The 18,535-nt window shown below is 38.6% G+C and overlaps 1 protein-coding gene across 4 annotated transcripts in view; it reads left to right on the forward strand.

Moving 5' to 3' along the window:
* VAV3 (vav guanine nucleotide exchange factor 3) overlaps positions 1–18,535 on the forward strand; it is a 353,022-nt gene that overhangs the window by 125,083 nt on the left and 209,404 nt on the right. For 2 of the 4 annotated variants that reach the window (XM_070267250.1, XM_023641525.2), the window contains exon 1: positions 18,190–18,275. The exons of the other annotated variants lie outside the window; for them this stretch is intronic. In XM_070267250.1, the coding sequence (XP_070123351.1) occupies positions 18,216–18,275 (60 nt within the window). In that variant the 5' untranslated portion in view covers positions 18,190–18,215. Of the gene's footprint in view, positions 1–18,189; positions 18,276–18,535 lie in introns of those variants that run through there. 4 annotated transcript variants of the gene reach the window in all.

Here is an 18,535-nt window from a genome sequence, read left to right on the forward strand (position 1 = left end):
AAATGATGTGGTTATTTTACAGGAAATACTGTACAGGACTGTGGTTTATGCAAAGGAAATGCCCACCAAGAAACTGAAATGTTGTTAGTACTTAATGGTGTACTTTACACTTGAGGTAAAAATGAGTTGGTATAAATAAACCTTACTCCTAGATTTTATGTTCAGAATTTATTCTAATACACTTTAATGTAGGGCATGGCGGTGACTTTGTCTTTTTATATGGCTTGCTAACTGAATGCAGCTCGGAGAGGAGACCACATAAAGGCTATATAAATAATGGGAACAGATGGTTGAGGGACAATTGTTTGACTTTGACACTATCACACAATGAGTCAACCCAGATTTAAAACACAATTGTGCTGTAGTAAGCTGCCCTGTCACCCCCTTTCATTTGCTCTGGAGACCAGCAGTAGATTTATAATTCTCCTATTGTAATTCTTTTCACAAATCATTTAGTCTATTTTACTAACATTTCTCTGTGTAATTGGCTCATCATGGCAGATGGATCATGGTTAGAAAGGAGAGCAGAGTTTGCCTGCTGCTCTGCAGCATCTATAATTTGTGATGTGAGAAGCTGCTTGTTAGCATTCCTAGTACGTACATACCTGCATTAAAATAGAGCTGAAAGGAGCTTGGGACCCTATGTAGTTCAGACCTCTCATTTTGCAGGTGGAGCACAGAGAGGTAAACTTCTGTTTTTAAGGTTGCTCACTCTGGTAACAGAATAATAGCCTCCTAGAGGTAGCCACGTCCTAATTCCTGGAAACTGTGACTCTTACACAACAAACGGGATTTGGCAGATGTGATTAAATTAAAGGCCTTGAGATGGGGAGATTCTTTTGCATTATCTGGGTGGGCCCCATATAATCACATGGGTCCTTAAAAGCAAAGAATCTTTGCTATTTGGGTCAGAAAGATGCAACATTACTGGCTTTGAAGATGGAGGAAGAGGTCTTCAAGCCAAAGAATGTGAGTGGCCTCTAGAAGCTGGAAAGGACAGGAAATGGATTCTCTGCTAGAGCCTCTAGAAAGGACCACTGCCCTGCCGACACCTTGAACTTAGTCCTGTGAGACCCATGTTGAATTTCTGACCTACAGAAATATAAGACAATAAATTTGAGTTGTTTTAAGTCACAGAGTTTGGGGTAATTTGTTGTAGCAGTCAGAGAACACTAATATACTCACCAAGTTAGGGATAAATCCTGGTCTGGACCCCAGACCTTCTGCCTCTCACAGTCTAGGTCTTTTCTCAGGTGGTAGGTACTCCTCATTATCACGGAATTGTGTGCTCCTGAAAGGCAGAAAACTACTTTGCTCTTCTTCCCCAAGACATAACCCAGGAGTGGGCAAATGAGAGCCACTCACAAAGTGCTTGTGAACTGATGTCTAAGCACCATATGCTCCATAGAGAAACTACATGGCAGAGTGAGTCTTGCTGCACTGGTCAGTTCAAACCCTCCAAAACCATTCTGATTCAGCAGCATCTAGAGCTCCGCCCAGAGGACCCAGCAGTTTGTGCCTGCCTGCCTTGCTTTGTGTCCAATCTAGTCTTGCCTTGACTCCCATACCCCATATAATCTGGGGGTGGATATACAGTTGATAGAGGCCCTTCTGGATCAGTCTAAAGCCCCCACTTAGTCTAGAATGGGGATCAGCCGTGAATAAATGTGAAATAAATTCAAGATATTCAAAAAAACTTCTCTTTTAGCTTTCTTTTGTTTCTAACTTCCCACAAGGTCCTTTTTAAAAAATTTTTATTTTAGTCATTAACAGAAATAATAAGAGTATGTCAAATAAAGTCAATGATAAAAAACCTGAGATTGGATAAGGGCAAGGACATATCTCTCAGAAAACCTAATCCAGGGACTTCAAATATGTTTCATCTCATCTGCCACTTCTCTGTTGGTTATAGCTCTCTGGAATACTGTTGAAAAGGATTCTGTGGCTGTGTCCTTGATCAAGTGAGGAGTTCTTTGATCATGACTGATTTGCGCAGCTGGGGCAATGCTAATCTACTTCCTAGAGATTTCTCTCCAGATATCAGTCAATTCCATAATCATTATTTCTTGGGTGTGATTTTTCACCGGGTGGGTCTAGATGGGAAGGGTAGACCCTCATCAGTGTGATGACAGTTTGAAAATGTGAAGTACAGGTAATGCTAACTTCTTTTATAGGTTAGTTCTATAAACTCATACCTAGGGAATAGAAAGAGGGGTTTGAAAGAAGGCAAAATGAGTTAAGTGTCAGATGGTGCTTTTCTTTCCATTCCTACCTGTAGCAAGCAGTTCTTTTGCTTTACCTGTCTGGCTTAGTCACAGCAAATTTTATTTTGCTTGGAGAAGCCTTGACTAGCTGTCATCATGGATGCATAAGAGTAGAAAAAAACTATATAAAACTAAAAATATATTTATATTAAAATATTGGGAGAAGACAAGAAATATATGAAAGGTTATATGTGAGAAGTTATTATAGCGTATTAAGTTTTAGGTCATGAATATATTAATTTTTACTAAAGATTTTGTAAGATTTATAGAGCAAATGGTAGTTACAATTAAAACTTTAACATTTTTGATACACAACTAGAAAAAAGTGATAATATTTAGTGCTTAGATAGTTTTGTTATCTGCTTTAAAAAATGTAGACCCAGGCTGGCATTATGCTCTTTATTTTCCATTTGTTTCTTGTTTTATATTAACTTTGATTTCAGATCCTATCAGGAAAATCAATTTGATTAATATAGATGATCTCAAAGACTTCACCTTCAGAGCCTCTGTAACAAGGCCTTTTGTGAGAGCACTTTGGCTGTAATGATCAGTTGACCTGTCTGTTGAGTTATCTTAAAGCTTTAGTGCCCGGAAAAGCCCTTGCTTTCTTACTAAGATGGGAGGGAGATTCTTCCTGAGAAGCATTCACATAACATCTGTCAGCCAGTTGTTTGCAGAGTTGCAGCACACTAGAGAATAAATGAAAAACAACCTTATATCTTGCATGGCATTTTCATTTTTTCTCAACACTTACACTTATATTATTGCCTTGAGCCCTCCTTGAACTATTAGGCAGAATGGCTCATATTCTTATTATCTCTGTTTACACATAAAACTCAGAAGGGTTAATGACAAAGGCTGGTAAGAGTAGGGTAAAGGGAAACAAATATTCAGCCTTAAAAATGTACATTACAATACATTTGAAAATAATATTTTACACCAGTGAAACTCCTGAGTTAAACCTACTAACCTTAAGACAATAGCAAGGTAAACATTTGCAACTCGATAGCTTGTTACCATTAATCTCACATTTCATTAAGAGGATGTATGCTCTATGCATTGTCAGCTACTATTGTTGCTGGAGGAGATAGGAAGATTATAAGAAGTGATTCCTTTCCTCCAGTTTGCCTCTTATAACCTGGTTGTGGAGGTATGGACATAGTTTACAACATCGTAAGGCAATATTTGATAAATGTCCTGAGAAAGGCAGAGAGAACCTAAGTCCCAGAAGTGAGGGTCAGCCTTGGCCAAGAAGTACAGGGAGAGAGATTCAGGTGGCAGATGACATTTGCAGATGACATTTAAGTGAACATTGAAAGGAGATTTAGGCTGAGATTTAGACTGGCAGACATTTCTTGAGAGGCTGTTTTATTTTGAGGAAAAATAAGAGAATTCTATTTGGGCAAAGGCATTGGGGTAGGAAGGGTTGAAGTATTTGTGGGTAGGACAGTAGACCAATTTGCAGCATGGGAAGATTTCTGTAGAAGAGGAGTTATAATTGTATGGGAATGAAAAAGTGCTAGATTTTTTCCTATTGAGTCTTCCTACATTCCCTTCCTCCTCAATCTGTTGAGGAGGAATAGGCTATAGAATTTTTTTCTACTAGGGTATTGTCTTTGAAATTAATCATAGTGTTTGGTAAAGGGTAACTATATGGATTCTCATTTTTCTTTTTATCTGTTATTTCATTGGTGTTCTTCCCTGCTTCTATCATTTTATTTTAAAAATGTTAAAACCTACAGGAAAAAATCACATGAAAATGCGGTTAACAACTATTATTGGTGATAAGTTTGAAGCTGCTTACTGCATGACCATTCTAGACTGACATATCTGTGTGCAATAGCCTTTCCCGTTTGCAAATTATCTAGATCAAGGGTCAGTGAACTTTTTCTGTAAAAGACAAGATGGTAAATATTTTAGGCTTTTTGGGCCATATAGTCTCTGTTGCAGCTACTCAAATCTATCATTGTAGTAGGTAAGCAGCCATAGACAGTACATAAGTGAATGGTCATGGCTTTGTTCCAATGAAACTTTATTTAGAAAAGCAGGAGAGGGGAAGTTGGAGCTCTCTGGTGTCTCTTCTTAAAAGGGCGCTAATTCTTTTCTATCAGGGCCACACCCTTATGACTTCATTTAACCTTCACTGCTTCCTTAGAGGCCCCGGCTCCAAATACAGCCTCTCTGGTGGTTAGGGCTTCAAAATACAAGTCTTTGAGGGACACAAACATTCAGTCCATAACAGACACTCTCTTGGTTTTCCTTCTACCTCACTGGCCATTTCTCTGTCTCGTCTCTTGGCCCCTCTTCCACTACTTGATCTCTACAGTTCCTTAGGCTTTATTCCAAGCTCTGGTCTTTTTTCTTGCTACACAGCCCACTTGGGGAGTTTCATCTGTTCCCATGGCTTCACTTGCCATCTCTTTACCGATTCTCCCAGATTTTAATCTCCAACCTAGGCCTCTTCTCTAAGCACCAGACTCACATCCAATGTATGTCTCATATGATCTCAAGTATGTATAGTATGTCCAAAATGGAACCTTTAATTCCAAAATTCCTATGAATGCTTCTTCTTAATCTTTCATTTTAGAAAATGGCAGCATTATCTGCAGTTTCTAAAATCATAATTATTTTGGGCATTATTTTGATTCCTTTATTTCTCTCACCACTCATTTAAGCAAGTATGGCTGATTCTGTCTCCAAGATCCATCTTGACTTTGTTCCACCTTTCTCCGTCTCCTTTGTACTTCCAGGTATTTTATTATCCATTGGATCTCAGGTAAAAGACTACCTTTCTTGACTTCCCTGGCTAGTCTCTGTGAATCACTGTTCCCCCAGTCCTCCCTATCACGTGCACTTGGTTTTGTTTTCATAGCATCTTAGCATCTAACATTTTATGGTTTATTTGTTTACTTATTTTTTGTTCCCTCCTTTGAGAATGTCATCTTCACCAGAACAAAGGCCTTGTTAGCCTCGCTCTTCACTGTATCCCCACCACCTAGAAGAGTTCTTGGTACACAGTAGGTGTTCCAAAAATATTTACTGTGGAAGGAATGAGTCTCTTTTGCTACCACCTTTGTCCGAGCCAATATCATCTTTTTCCTGGACTATTACAGTAGTGTCTTAACTTTCCAGTTTTCCCACTTCCACTCTCGCCTTCCTCCAGTCCATTTCCATAGAGCAGCCAATATGATCTTCTAAAAGTGTATCTCAAGCTGTGCCTTTCCTGGCTGGAAGCTCTTCAGTGATTTCTCTGAATGGTCTGGTCCCCGCATAGCCCTCCAACTTCATCTTACTTCCTCACATCTGTTCTCCTGTGGGCACATAGGCTGTCTGCCATCTCCTAGAACACACCAGCTACTCTCTCCCAACTTTGGGTCTTGTCACTTGCTGGTCCTCTTCCTGGAATGTTCCTCTCCAATCTTTACACCGCTGGCCCCTTTTCTTTGAAGCTTTATGTCACAGTTCAAATGTCACCTCCTCAGGGAGGCTTCGTCTGAAATGAGTTTTCCATCTTTTACTGACCCAGAATCAAGAAAAGTTTCTTCACAGCACTAAATACTACTCATAGTTGTTTTATGTTTTTGTTTAACATATTTTCCATGTTGGCTTCATGAGGATGGGACATTGTCTCCTTTATTTTTGATTGTTTTTAGTGCCTATCACACCTCCTGGCAATCCATGACTATTTGCCAAATCAGTGAATATACGTGCTATAGCATTTATATTTCTGTTTAGGTGTCTGAAAGCACTTTGTCTTCAGAACTTTGTGTTCTAAGGGTATAATAACAGAAACGATTATTTTAGGAAACTTGAATGTCAAGATTAGTGATGCTTCTATTAAATCTTCATCCATATTAAGTCTAAAATAGAAGATTGCTTCTTTATATTGTATTTCTCCAGAGAGAGCTTCTGAGTCAGAGGTACTTCCCAACCTCTGACTAATAGCACAGGACAGTGGATTTATGCTAACTGCCTTTTTACACCTTTAGTCATCTAAGTCATTAGGAAGTTTGCATTGTTTTCTTTCTGTTGTCTAGGAATTAAGGAAAATTTGCCCCTCACTGTAAATTATAAAGGGACTAGAGTACTGTTTTCTCTTTTAACTGTATTGGATTGGAAAGATTTTTAAAAATTGGTTATCAGAGAAATGAAGGTCAGATATTTTTGTCCGGCAACCCCAGACTTGAGAAAAGGACAAGGCAGTTGTTGTTATAACTGTTGTCATAGAGTTTAATCCTGCAATCATCACACTTCCATGCTGATACAACAGATTGGAGGAAGTGCTTGGGCAGTATGTATATTTTTAAAGGCACTGCGAAAAGCTACGTAACAAATTCCCCCACCTTCGTTTGTTTCCACTTAAAACTTAAAAATGATATATTTCCATTACTCTGAAAAGTACAGTTTGAGGCATCCATATTCTCATCACCAAGATTTAAGAGGTATTAACATTTTGTTATATTTGATTTATATAATTTTCTTTCCTTCTTTCTTTTGTATAAAAATATGTTACATATGCAGCTAAAGCTTCCATGCTACACATGAGTTTTCTTCTCTTTCCCTAGAGTTGAATACGTATATGTTCAATCTGTGTGATACCAAGAGAAGAAATAGTCCTTGTTTGTAAGAAGTAGATAGCAATACTTTTTGAAGGAGAAAGTTAAATTGTTAAAGACAAAATATTTAGTTTCTTTGGTGAAATATGTTTTGCTATTTCAACTGGAGCCCTGTACTAAAGGTTCAGAAAAGTTCATAGCCTATTTTTTTGCCCAAACTTGAGTTAAAAACAGAGATCACTAATATTTAAGACAACAAACAGCAAACAATCTACACAGTAGTAAGTTATTTCTTTTTAACAATTATGGTCTCATAAAATTTAATTAAACAAAACTCCATATATGTTTTGACTAAAAGAATCAAACTTCTCAGGGAGGTCAGGCACATGAGTGGAGGCCTGTGGACTGAACTCTTTTTTAATTTTTCCCTTCATGGTGAGAGTAAAATGGGAAGAGTGAGGGATCAAGGGGAGACTGAATACCAGCTGTGTAGAGACCCAGCTTCATGGGACTGTCCTCAGGCTTCACCTGTGTGATAGAATTTATACTTTTATTACTTATGTATGTATTCATAAATGTTACTTATCTTGTTTGTTTTACATGCATATATTATTTACGTAAATGACAGTTCAGCTTATTTTTTAAACATGTTTTTCCGATGAATCTCTAGCGGTGTATAAAGTTGTAGTTCATTATTTTAACTCTTCTAGATAATACCAGTGTAGAATATATCATACTTCCTTTATCGAGTCTTCCTCCTTCCTTCCAAGGAAGCAAATAAACTTGGATCTGTGTGATTCCTGAGTAGTTATTACTAAAAGCATGATTGCATTTTAAGATAAAAAATGCTCTGGGTGCATTTCCACTAAACTTAATTGAGGAGAATACATCTGAGAGAGTGCAGCCGTGTTCCCGATGGATCCTCATTGATTGTGTTGGGCGTGGAGACTGTGAGATTAAACAGCGCGGGGGCTGTTCTTCCTCTGGGAGACCTGCCTTTGGGTGTATCCATGATCAGCTAAATCATCAGGGCATCCAGATCAGCTCTGGGAGAGGGCTGCTTCTACCACAAGATCCAGACAAGAGCCTGCCCTACTCTCCTGACCCCCTAAAACTTGGCCCAGGTGGCAAACTGATCAGAGCAGTCGGTCTGGTCAAGAGTTCCCCCTGGGCCATTTAATGACAAGTGTGCTCCCTGTTACGCTTTCTGAATTAATTGCCTCTGTGTGAATGGTGTCTAGTGCTTGTGGGGGTGACCATGGGGATCTAGCATCCTAAGTCTTTAGTTGCCAGATGAAATTGTCAAGTTGAGTCCAGAGAGCAAACTCAGCAGTAAACTGCATTTTTCTTCCCTGAAAGCCATTTGCTAATCTATGAGTTTTTGCATTCCCCCCCCCCCCCCTTCTTTAGTTTTTGGCCTTGGCACAGCTCTAGATTTATGGTAGCTCTGAGAGATAGTGTCCTGTCCTATGGTCAATGTTCTCTTATGTTCTGCCAGTCACTTGAGAGGCACTCTCTTTCCCGTCTCCTCAACCTCTGCCTGTGGCAGGGCGTCCTCTCCTGTTATCTGGGCCATTGCAGTGGTTATTTACCTGGTTTCCCTAATTCCCTTTGGCTCCCCTCCAATCTGGAGTAAGTTGGAAACTCAGCCCTGATCCTGCCTCTCCTCTGCTCTTCATGAGCCTTTGATGGCTCCTCTTGCTGCGGAGGAAAAGGCTCACTCTCCTTAGCACAGCCTTGGAGGGTCTTCACAGTGTGGCCCTGATGTGGCTAGTTTCCTGTCTTGTCTACCACACGGGCCTTGCTGTGGCTGCTTGTTTACCGTTCCCCAGACCTGCTGTGCGCGGGCATGCCTCATGCCTCTGCTTATGCTGCTACCTCTACACCAGATGCCCATCTCTGCCTCTGGAAATCCTTGCTCTTCAGGATTTAACATCTGTTATTGAAGGGATATTGCTGTGGGGGTTTGGTGGGAGGTAGGTATCGTCAGCCTTTGGACGTGCGGTGGAGTATATATTGCACTAGAGTCAGGGGACCCAGCTAAAGACTGGGCTCTGGCCCTGTTCAATGATGCTGCCACCTATAAATGCCCAGGACAGGTTTGTTGACATGAAACGATGATCCGTGTGAACTTAGAACCATCCTTGAACCTCTCTGTGCTTTAGTTTGCTGATTTCGAAAATGAGGGTTTGAATAGACATTCTCATAGATTTCTTTCATATTTTTTCTTTTGTACACTTTTCTATACTTTCCAGTTTATCTACAATGAGAATACATTACTTAGAAAATTTGAGGTGCCAGGTTGAAGTTCTTATGACTCAAAGCAGGCAAACATAAATGAGTCAAAAGAAAAAGCATTAGGCCTAACTATCAACGAACACCTACAGACAGGCCCATTTGGCGTTGGAGTGAAGTTTCTGAGTGATTTTACAGTGCCAGGGGGTTTGCACAATCAGGGGCAGAGATGAGATTGTGTAACCCAGGTCAGGACATTGTGAAACTGTGAAAGCCTGCATGTGGTCAGTGTAAACCAATTAAGAGATTGACAATTATTTAATTGAGCACCACTATATATTTGGCACTAAATGAGGGCTTTTGCACCAGCTGTGTCATTTAATCCCAGCAGCTACTTTGTGGAATTCATATGGTTATTTCAACTTTATGTGTGAGAAAACAGGCTCAGAGAAGTAAAGTTACTTGCCAAAAGTCACCCAAGCACAAAGTTTTCAAGTCATTATTAAAACATAGGGTCATCAGATTCTAAAGCCCACATTCTTTTTGTTAATATGTCACATTGCCTCTGTTAGGCAGTGAAATAAGTGCCTATGTATGACTGTGGAAGAGACCAGGATTTTGGAGTTATTGCTCCGAGGTAACGAGAATCTTAAACAAATGGTACCCTGATTATTGACAGACAGTACTTGAATTTCATTCCAAATATCCATCTTCTTAAAAGAAGTGCTTTACTACTGTTTCACAAGCTGTTTTTCTTAGCATCTCTGTCAATCAGGATTCTTAATTCTAAGCTGTGGAAACAGGCTCTAGCTGATTTAAATCGAATAGGAAATCCCTTAAAGCACGTTGAGTGCCTCTCAGAATCTCAGGGGTCGGGGTTGGGGAGGCTCAGAACCGGGCAGCCAGGATCAGTGCCTAAAATCACACCACTGTACTTTTCTGGTGGTGGGAGCTGGCCAGAGGCACTGTCTTTGCCACCTGACGGTTTTCTTGGACTCTGGCCACTGCTGCTGGAACACTGATCTGGATACTGCCACCATTTGCCATCACAGTATGTCCACATGTCTTGCTTTTTCATTTTTCTAACTTCCAGGTCAAAGTCTGGGGCTGGTATATCTGATTGGCAGAAAGTAGGTCATGAGCCCAGGCCATAGCTGCAGTGGAGGTTGAGATGTGAGTATTGGGTACTTTTATTTTTAGAGTAGGAGGTGGGCTCTTCCTCCTAAGATAGGCATTCTTCAAACGTAGGAAGGTGATTCAGAGACAACAGAAGCCAAAGAGAATGACAGATAGAGACTGTAGCATCGAATCCTGTTTACATTATCATTTATTTTATAGGGTGTGTTTTCTCCTCCTTTTTATAATAAGAAAACTGAGATGGAATTTTTAATTCCCTTGGGCTGGAAACTTTGGCAGTCTTCCTCACTCATCATCTGGAATCAATTAGTATTACTAAACTCTACTGATGCTTATAAATCAGGTTCAGGTCTACCACTTCCTCTCTTTGACTGGAGCCATAACGCCAGTCCAGGTCTTCCAGACCTTGAGGGTGGATTTTCTCAATAATCTCTTTCCTTGCTCTCTCCAACGCCAGTTTCTTCCCTTGGATCCATCCTGCAAATTGCTGCCAGAATACTCTTCCAGAAGCACTGTTTTCATCATGCCTCTTCATTGCTCAAAATTATTATGGTTAACCATTGGCTGATTTAGGAGTCAATGACCTTTAATAAATGATATGCCAATTTGGATCATTTCTGATTTGGATCCGTTTAGTGGCTAATGAAGGAGAGTATTGAGGAGGGCGTTGGCTCTTGCTGATGCTGTCTTCTGCCTAGAGTGTGATCCCTTCTCTTTCAGTTGTCTGAATTCTACCTTTTCTTGAGTGTAGTTTGTCTCTCCTTTTCCATTAAGTCTCCATGCCATTCCAGACTTCCCTATTGGTCTTTCTTTCCTTGATTCTTAAATATTTATAATCTGCATTTCATAGTTTATTATTTAGTGGCATTTTAAAATTTCGTCAAGTACTTTTAATTCCCATATTCTCATATCCCTCCCTGTCCCCCTCCGCCTGCTCTGCCACCAAGTCCTTAAGGGGAATAACCATGACATGTGTTTATCCTATTCTTGGTCTTAGACCCGTAAAATGTTCCTTGTTGGTGATTAATTGAGTGGGAAACATATGACCTTGGATGTAGATTTCTAGTTAGTGTTATATTTTTTAATGATATTGGAAGGAATGAACTTGATTTAACAGGTTCTGGATCAATCATTGCTTGGACTTCTGAGCTCTATGCACTGTATACTCCATTTGGAATTTAATGGTGAATACATTAAAAATAGTCACCTGAACCACAGCTGTTCACATCTGATATTGACTAGGTACATACAATTAACTTTCACTATTCCTACTCTTTGGAAATCCGTGTAGAAATAATAAGGAAAAAGCACAGCCATTATCAGGGTATTTCAGTTGATGAAAAGAGACATACCTGTAACACACACAGGAGTTAGGTTATTTTTCCTAGGATTTTTCCTTGTATCTATTATAGGATTTCCCACTTTATATATTTCTTTGCGGCATCTCTACATTGGGATTGTTACTCACTGTGCACAGATCCTATCTATGCACAAGAGTGTCATCTTTGCCAGATGACAGAATTCTAATTTAATCTATTTAGCTGTTGTGCTAACTTCCCGCGAGCCAGAACTTGTACAGCTGTGTCTCCCTCTAAACTTTTGTTAATGATATTAATATTTCTTTGTTAACTAAATATTCTAAGAATATGTGATTTTGTTTAATTTTGTGCTTGCCATTATTAATTTTGTGCTTACTCCCAAAGGAAGGGGTAAGCAGTGGCTTCTGTAATGGCAGGTATCTTGACGTGAAGCATAGCACGGTCCATTTGTCCACTCGTGGAAAATGGTGTGGGCTTATGACTTCCTGTTGCAACTTGAAAAACCTTAAAGCAAAACAAAAATATCAGCCCATATTATCTAATCTGTGAATTATTCTCGTTCCATAGAAGTCTCGTTCCATAGAATGCCTTTTAGAACTCAAAAGGCGTTTCTCAGAGGAACCCTGATTCACAGCGTAACAGCCATTCCTATGCCTTCTCTTTGGATTTGTCTTTTTCCACTTTTCTTTGTGTGTTAATAGTTTTCATATTGATTAGTAGGAGTTGTTTGGATATGAAAAACATTAACTCTTTGTCTTTAAAATGTTTGATTTTGTTTATGCTTATCTTGTTATATGATAGTTTTACTTTTTTATGAATTCCACTCTGTTGAAATGTTCCACTATGATTTCTCCCCATGAAATATTTTTCATCTTATGATAAAAATTTTTGAAAAATTTTTAGTAACCTAGAATTTCTCTGGTGTATGGTGAGAAAGTAATTGATTTTTCACAAATCTGATCGTATTTAGCCAGTTCTTTCTTATTTTTATTTATGCCTGGCCAGGTTTCTCTCTAGTTTGCTTTTCTATGTGAAGCTTTCTCAAAATGTCATCCTATTTTTAAATAAAATGTGAGCCTAGTTTTTCATTTGTGCAGGTCAGTAATCATGCTCAGTATCAAATCCTTGTAGGGCTGATTGTCAGGCTCATTGTTCCTTTGTCCAGGTCATCTGTGAGTATAAGGCGTAGAATGAGCCGTGGGGCATCATGTCTTAACCTTCTAAACAGATTTAGAATGATTAAGACCTTGTTTCCTGCACGTGGGGTGAGATTTAAAAAGGAAAAAAAAGACCTTGTCAGTTTTATTTTTTTCATCTTCTCTATGTGGCCTTCAGTGTCTTAGAAGACAATTAAATTGTCTGTTAATTCAGGACAGATTCATGAGGAAAGGACTTTTAAAAGTTGAACTATACGCATGTTCCTGAAATGAAGAGACCTTTTTGAGAATACTGTTTTCTAATCGTTTATTTCCTGTTTCTCAAAATTACTTTTTAACTTTTTACATGTTTTTCTTGCTTTTTCTTTTAATGTTCTTTTGTCTTGCTGGTTCTCCATGCTGCCTTTTCCTTATCATCCATCTTCCTTTCCTGACGTCTGGTTCTCTTGCCTAATGTTCCTGTTTTTCATCCATTTTCCTGCTGTCTTCTTACTGTTCATTATGGGATGATCTCAGGAAATCCGAATGAATGGAAAAAATGTGTTTGGAAGCCTCCCTGTAACATGATTACCTATTTGGTGATTATGTTTGGATAAAAAGATAAGATGGTTCAACTGAAACACTGAGGGGAAAAATATCTCATAGATTGACTAACTGAAAAAGCCCCAATCCTAAGAAAACGTATTTTAATCTTGTTACATAAATATAATGATTAAAGCAACGTTCAAATGAAACTATAGTTTATGAATTTTCATGAAATAGTATCATTTCCTTGGGTTATAACAATTTAAAACAACTATCATAATTTCTTTAATGATAGATGAAAATAGCACATATGAAATTGAAAGTGTGACTGGAAAGTCTGACTTGCTCAGTTCCCTCAGCAAGACCTTCATTCTTTTCTGGTTCTGAGAAGAAAACACGCAGCTCCTCTCACCCCTTTCTGTCTATTTCTCTTCTGTTCTCCTCACCTGGTGGTCTGCTGCTGTTCTGAAGGTGCGGGCGCGCACTGATGGAGGGGCGTGCACTCTGCAATAAGAGCGGGAATGCCTCAGCACGCCCACACCTCCAGAGTGCATGTTCCCAGACTCCCAAAAGCTGGAGCTTGGTTTTAGCCTTGAGAATCATGGTCCAGGATCCTGCTGTTGGAGTCCGAGAGTCTCCAGGTTTGCCCTGTCAGCGGCAATTTATTACCAGAATTTTATCAGCTTTTTCTTGTGTGGCAAAATGTTTGTCAAAAGGGGAGAAATTATTTCAGAAAATATAGTCTTTATAAAAAATATAAAAATACAGTTTTTACAAAAAAAGAAACATTTTGTAATTGAAAATGTGTTGTTTTTACTATAATATGTCGTTTTCTAGAAACACTAAATTATACTGTGGCTTGCCTATTCTTGAAATCTTTCTAGCAATATTTCTCTAGGAAATTAAAATTGTTAAAAAAATGCAAATAATTTTCTTCACTGTAATGTATAAAAATAAAAGATGTTTTGTAAATTATTTCTGTCATTCTCAATTTCATAATGTTTGGGTTATTTGGGAAAGAATTGTAACCTAAGTGCAAATTTGGTGTTTGAGGATATAGGATAGAATGAGATTTGTCTACAGAAATGGATTGTATTCTGCAGTAACTGCACACGTTAATGCCTTTGCGTAGTAACTTTTATGTACTGTTTTGAAATGTTGTTTAAATATCTTCTCTCTTAATGCATTTTAAATGTATTTTTCTGGTCCCCTTCCCTTATTTAAACTCCTTGGTTTATAGGTTTTTGGTTTCCTTCATAATATTTAGAAATGGGATCTTGTACATTGGAAATGCTCATAAAATATTTGTAATTTGACTTGACTATAAATTAGAGGTGTATTGAGGATCCCGAGAATCCAGATGATGCCTATGCCTTGTTGAGTGGACTGTCCAGGGACTAAAAACCTGGTACTGACACAGCAGTGCTCTTTTCTCTCGAGAAATGTGATCTCCCTTGTTGAACGTGGCAAACATTTTCTTCATTCCATGTTCTTCTTTTCATTGGGAGATAGGTTGTGTTGACTTCCCATACTTTTAGGTTGTGTTTAATTATAGTCATGACTCCACCCCAAAACGTTGCTCAATTTATAGTGGACAAAGGAGACTTCCTTCAAGAAATAGTTCTAAGAAAGGAACTGCAAAGTTTGCTTATTTTTCACTTGCCAAGAATAACATAAGAAGTGCTTTAAGGGGTAGAAAAATCACAAGAGCACCTCAGAATATGTCTTAAGAATCAAAGACATAGTCTGATAAGACAACAGCCCCCTCCCTTAGGGCGGGTTCCACTCAGCCTTGTGAGCGGTTTGGAATAGCATATTTCTAGGGAAGTTGTAAAAAAAGAAATCCTCCATGGTTTAGCAGTAGACATCAGGAACTTTAAAAATGCTTGTTCCCTTTGGCCCAGAAACTTTACTTCTAGGAATTATTATCAGGAAATAATTAGACACATGGATAAATATTTAGATACATAAGTATTTTCTTCTTATCATTCTTTGTGATAATTTGGGGAAAAAACCTCATGTGTTCAACAATAGGGCAGTGACTAAATGCATTATAACCTCTTACTCTACAGAACATTGTGTAGCCCTAAAAAATAATTTTATGTGGAAAGGAAAAAAAGAGTATGTGCTCTGGGTCATTGGGGCAATGTCTGAGATTGGAACAGGTCGAAAGTGTCTTGTGTCTTGTGTTGTCATAGTGCTTTGAAATTGAGGATGACTTGTTGGGGCAGCGGATCACTGATGTGGCTTTGGATCGTGGGTTGCCTTTCCTGTGAGGCTGGAGAGCAGGGGTCAAAAGGGACCTCCAATATAATTAAAGCAAAGACTGTTTCTTAGTTTTTACCCTTAGTATAATTTCCTTTTCCAGTAGTCATGAAACACAATATGAACCAACAAAAATATTATATTGTAAGAAAATAATGTGTATAGTTTTAAAATCAATTTGGAAAAGGATGTGGCTGCTTGGGCTTTTGCTGTTTTATGCACCTTCCCTGCTTGTGTCTTTTCTAATCACTTTTCATTAAAAGCATTTTCTTTCTTCTTAGGCCTAAAGTGTTCTCTGCTTCATATTTGATTCCTGTGTTCGATAACAGCCCTTGTTCGTGAGCCTTTTCTAAGCATTAGCATTACTTAGTCCGTATGTGTTCCATATTTCTGCTAAAGATGGACATTTTGATATCGAAACTTGAAGACTGTCAGCTAAGCCTCTCAGGACATTGTGTAAAATATCCCTATTTTGAGACCTAATTAAATATGTATGTTGAAAGCATATTTCTAAACAAGCATTTGGATTCTGAAATCAGTCATCATCGTTCAAGTGTGTGAAAATAGCCAAAATTATGTCTTGCCTGATCGTCTGAACACTGTTTTTCTGTAAATTATTAAATACCAACACTTGCTCTTTATTTGTAAATGTACAAGTTTCTTTAGAGGAACAGTAACATTAGCTCAGTTTCTGTTCCCGCTGATCCTGGACCTGGACACTGAAATATATTGCCACGTTCACTACAAACGAGGAAAAAGAAACTCCAGCAAGCATATTCTACTGCTTTTAAAGAAACATTTCTTTAAAGTTAAGTTATGTTTAATGCTTTTTCAAGGCAAAGTCAAACGGTCAAGGATTTACATGGATTGCTAGCATCTTTTTCGTCTCAGGCATTTGCAGAGCTTAGTCAGACAAGAGTGGGAGTGTGTATGAAGAACAGTGGGGCTAGGCTGTTGTGCCAGTTGTGACCTTGCAGCACTAGGGGGCGCCCTTCACAGGGATGTACTGTGTGCATAATGTGCAGTGGCCTTGGAGCATCATTACCCAGCCCTTCCTTCCAGCTCATCCCTTGGAGGAGCAGGGGTGTTATGTGGAATCAAATTGAGGCTACAAAATCAAATCTCATATGAGTCTCTCTAAAAGCCCTATTTCAATATATAAGAGAAGAGAAATCAGATTGTTTTTTAGTATAGGGATTAGTTACAGTCTCGACTACATAAGGAGAGAAGCAGCAGAGTTAAGTTCTAAATGTTGACTCTAACTGCAATGCAAAGAAAGTTGCTGTAGCTTCTGGCCCTCTCTTTTTACATATCTGTCTAAAATAAAATGTTTGAAAAAGGATCAAGAAGAGAGCATTAGCATTTGCACTGAAATGACCTTTCTTGGAAAAGTACTCTGATTTCAAATGATTATTTTGACACCTAGAAACCAAGTTTCTGTGGCTTTAAGTAATACTTTTTTGGATGATGATGATAAGCACTAGAAAATAAAATCCACTGTGTATTTGTGTGTAACATTTGTGGTTATGTCAGGCTTGTGCTATAAGAGCGTTAGATGAGTGAAACCTCACTTGGAGAAAAAATATAATGAGTGGTTAGGATTGTTGGTCATGCTTTATATTAAATTAGAATATTAGTATTTTCCACAGCAAGGAAAATGGTGCCAAATATTCCTAAGTATGCTCCTACCCTCAAGGGTTGAAAATAGTGAGAAGTTGGTACTGCTGGAAAGTAAGTTATTATATATTGGTTTACATCTTATTCTATATTTATGCCAGACAGCCTTCCCCCACCTTCTTTGGTGTGTGTGTGACTCAGTTTACATTTAGTTCAGTTGCCATTCAGACAGATTTGGATATGAAGAAATTAAATCGGGAACATTGGAAGTTATATTTGTGTTACTTCAATTTTAGATTTTTTTCAATCTGATAGAACCTGATATCTTTCTTTTTTCGATGAGTGAACACCAAAACCAGAGAAGGCAAATAAGGAAACTAATTTTGAATCAGGAAACTTCCCACAGTTAATTGACATGCCAATAGATTGTATAAGGCACAAATATGACATGATACAACTTGAAGTAAAATCCAGAATGTATATAGCTAAATGAAAAGTACCCTTTCAGGGGCCAGCCCAGTGGCACAGTGGTTAAGTTTGCATGCTCTGCTTTGGGGGCCTGGGCTTCGTGGGTTTGCATCCTGGGCACGGACCCGTGCACTGCTTATCAAGCCATGCTGTGGCAGGCATCCCACATATAAAGTAGAGAAAGATGGGCACAGAGGTTAGCTCAGAGCCAGTCTTGCTCAGCAAAAAGAGGAGGTTTGGTGGTGGATGTTAGCTCAGGGCTAATCTTCCTCAAAAAATTTTTAAAAATGTGCTCTTTCAAAGTGCTATAATTATCTCAAGAAACAGTAAGGTTGATATTCCTCAAAGAATTTTTGGGTCTGTCACCTCTCCATTATCACCTTCTTTGATCAGCTCTACTTTCGTCAGTCTTAAGCTTTGCGCTTCTGATAATATTTTGTTTGAACAAAGGGCTGGCTCCACAGAGCAATAAAGAAAAAGTCTGAAAAACATTTCTGTTTGCTGTGTAATTCTGAAAGCGTCTTTGCATTTAAAAAAGTTCCTTTTTTGAATAAAAGTATAATGTACACCTATTAGTGAAACTTCAAACAATATAGAAATAAATAAAAACAAAAGTGAAATTTCATAGCAGTTTCACTTTCTAGATAGCTGCTGTCTTTGACAGTCTCGCATATGTCCTTGTATATTCTGTTTATTGGAAGCACAGGCTGCCATTGGGCCGCGGATTGGGAGGTAAGGCATGGGTTGGGAGCATGGGGCCACGTTGGTGCTGCAGCCAGGTCTGAGAGTACCCCTTCCTATGTCTACACAGGCCGTTTCCTCTATACAGAGAGCGGTGGAAAGGCAAGAGAGCTTCTCAAACAACCTAGCTTTTAGAAGGGAGAATTAGAGTAAATGCTCAAAAATGCATGAACTGAATTATAAATTCAGCTTCTTTAGAATTTTCCTTTGTTGGTTTGTGTTCGTTCCACAAGGCTATTTACATCAAGTAG

The sequence above is a fragment of the Equus caballus genome, chromosome 5 (genome assembly GCF_041296265.1).
Source record: "Equus caballus isolate H_3958 breed thoroughbred chromosome 5, TB-T2T, whole genome shotgun sequence".
In the NCBI taxonomy this organism is placed as follows: Eukaryota; Metazoa; Chordata; class Mammalia; order Perissodactyla; family Equidae; genus Equus; species Equus caballus.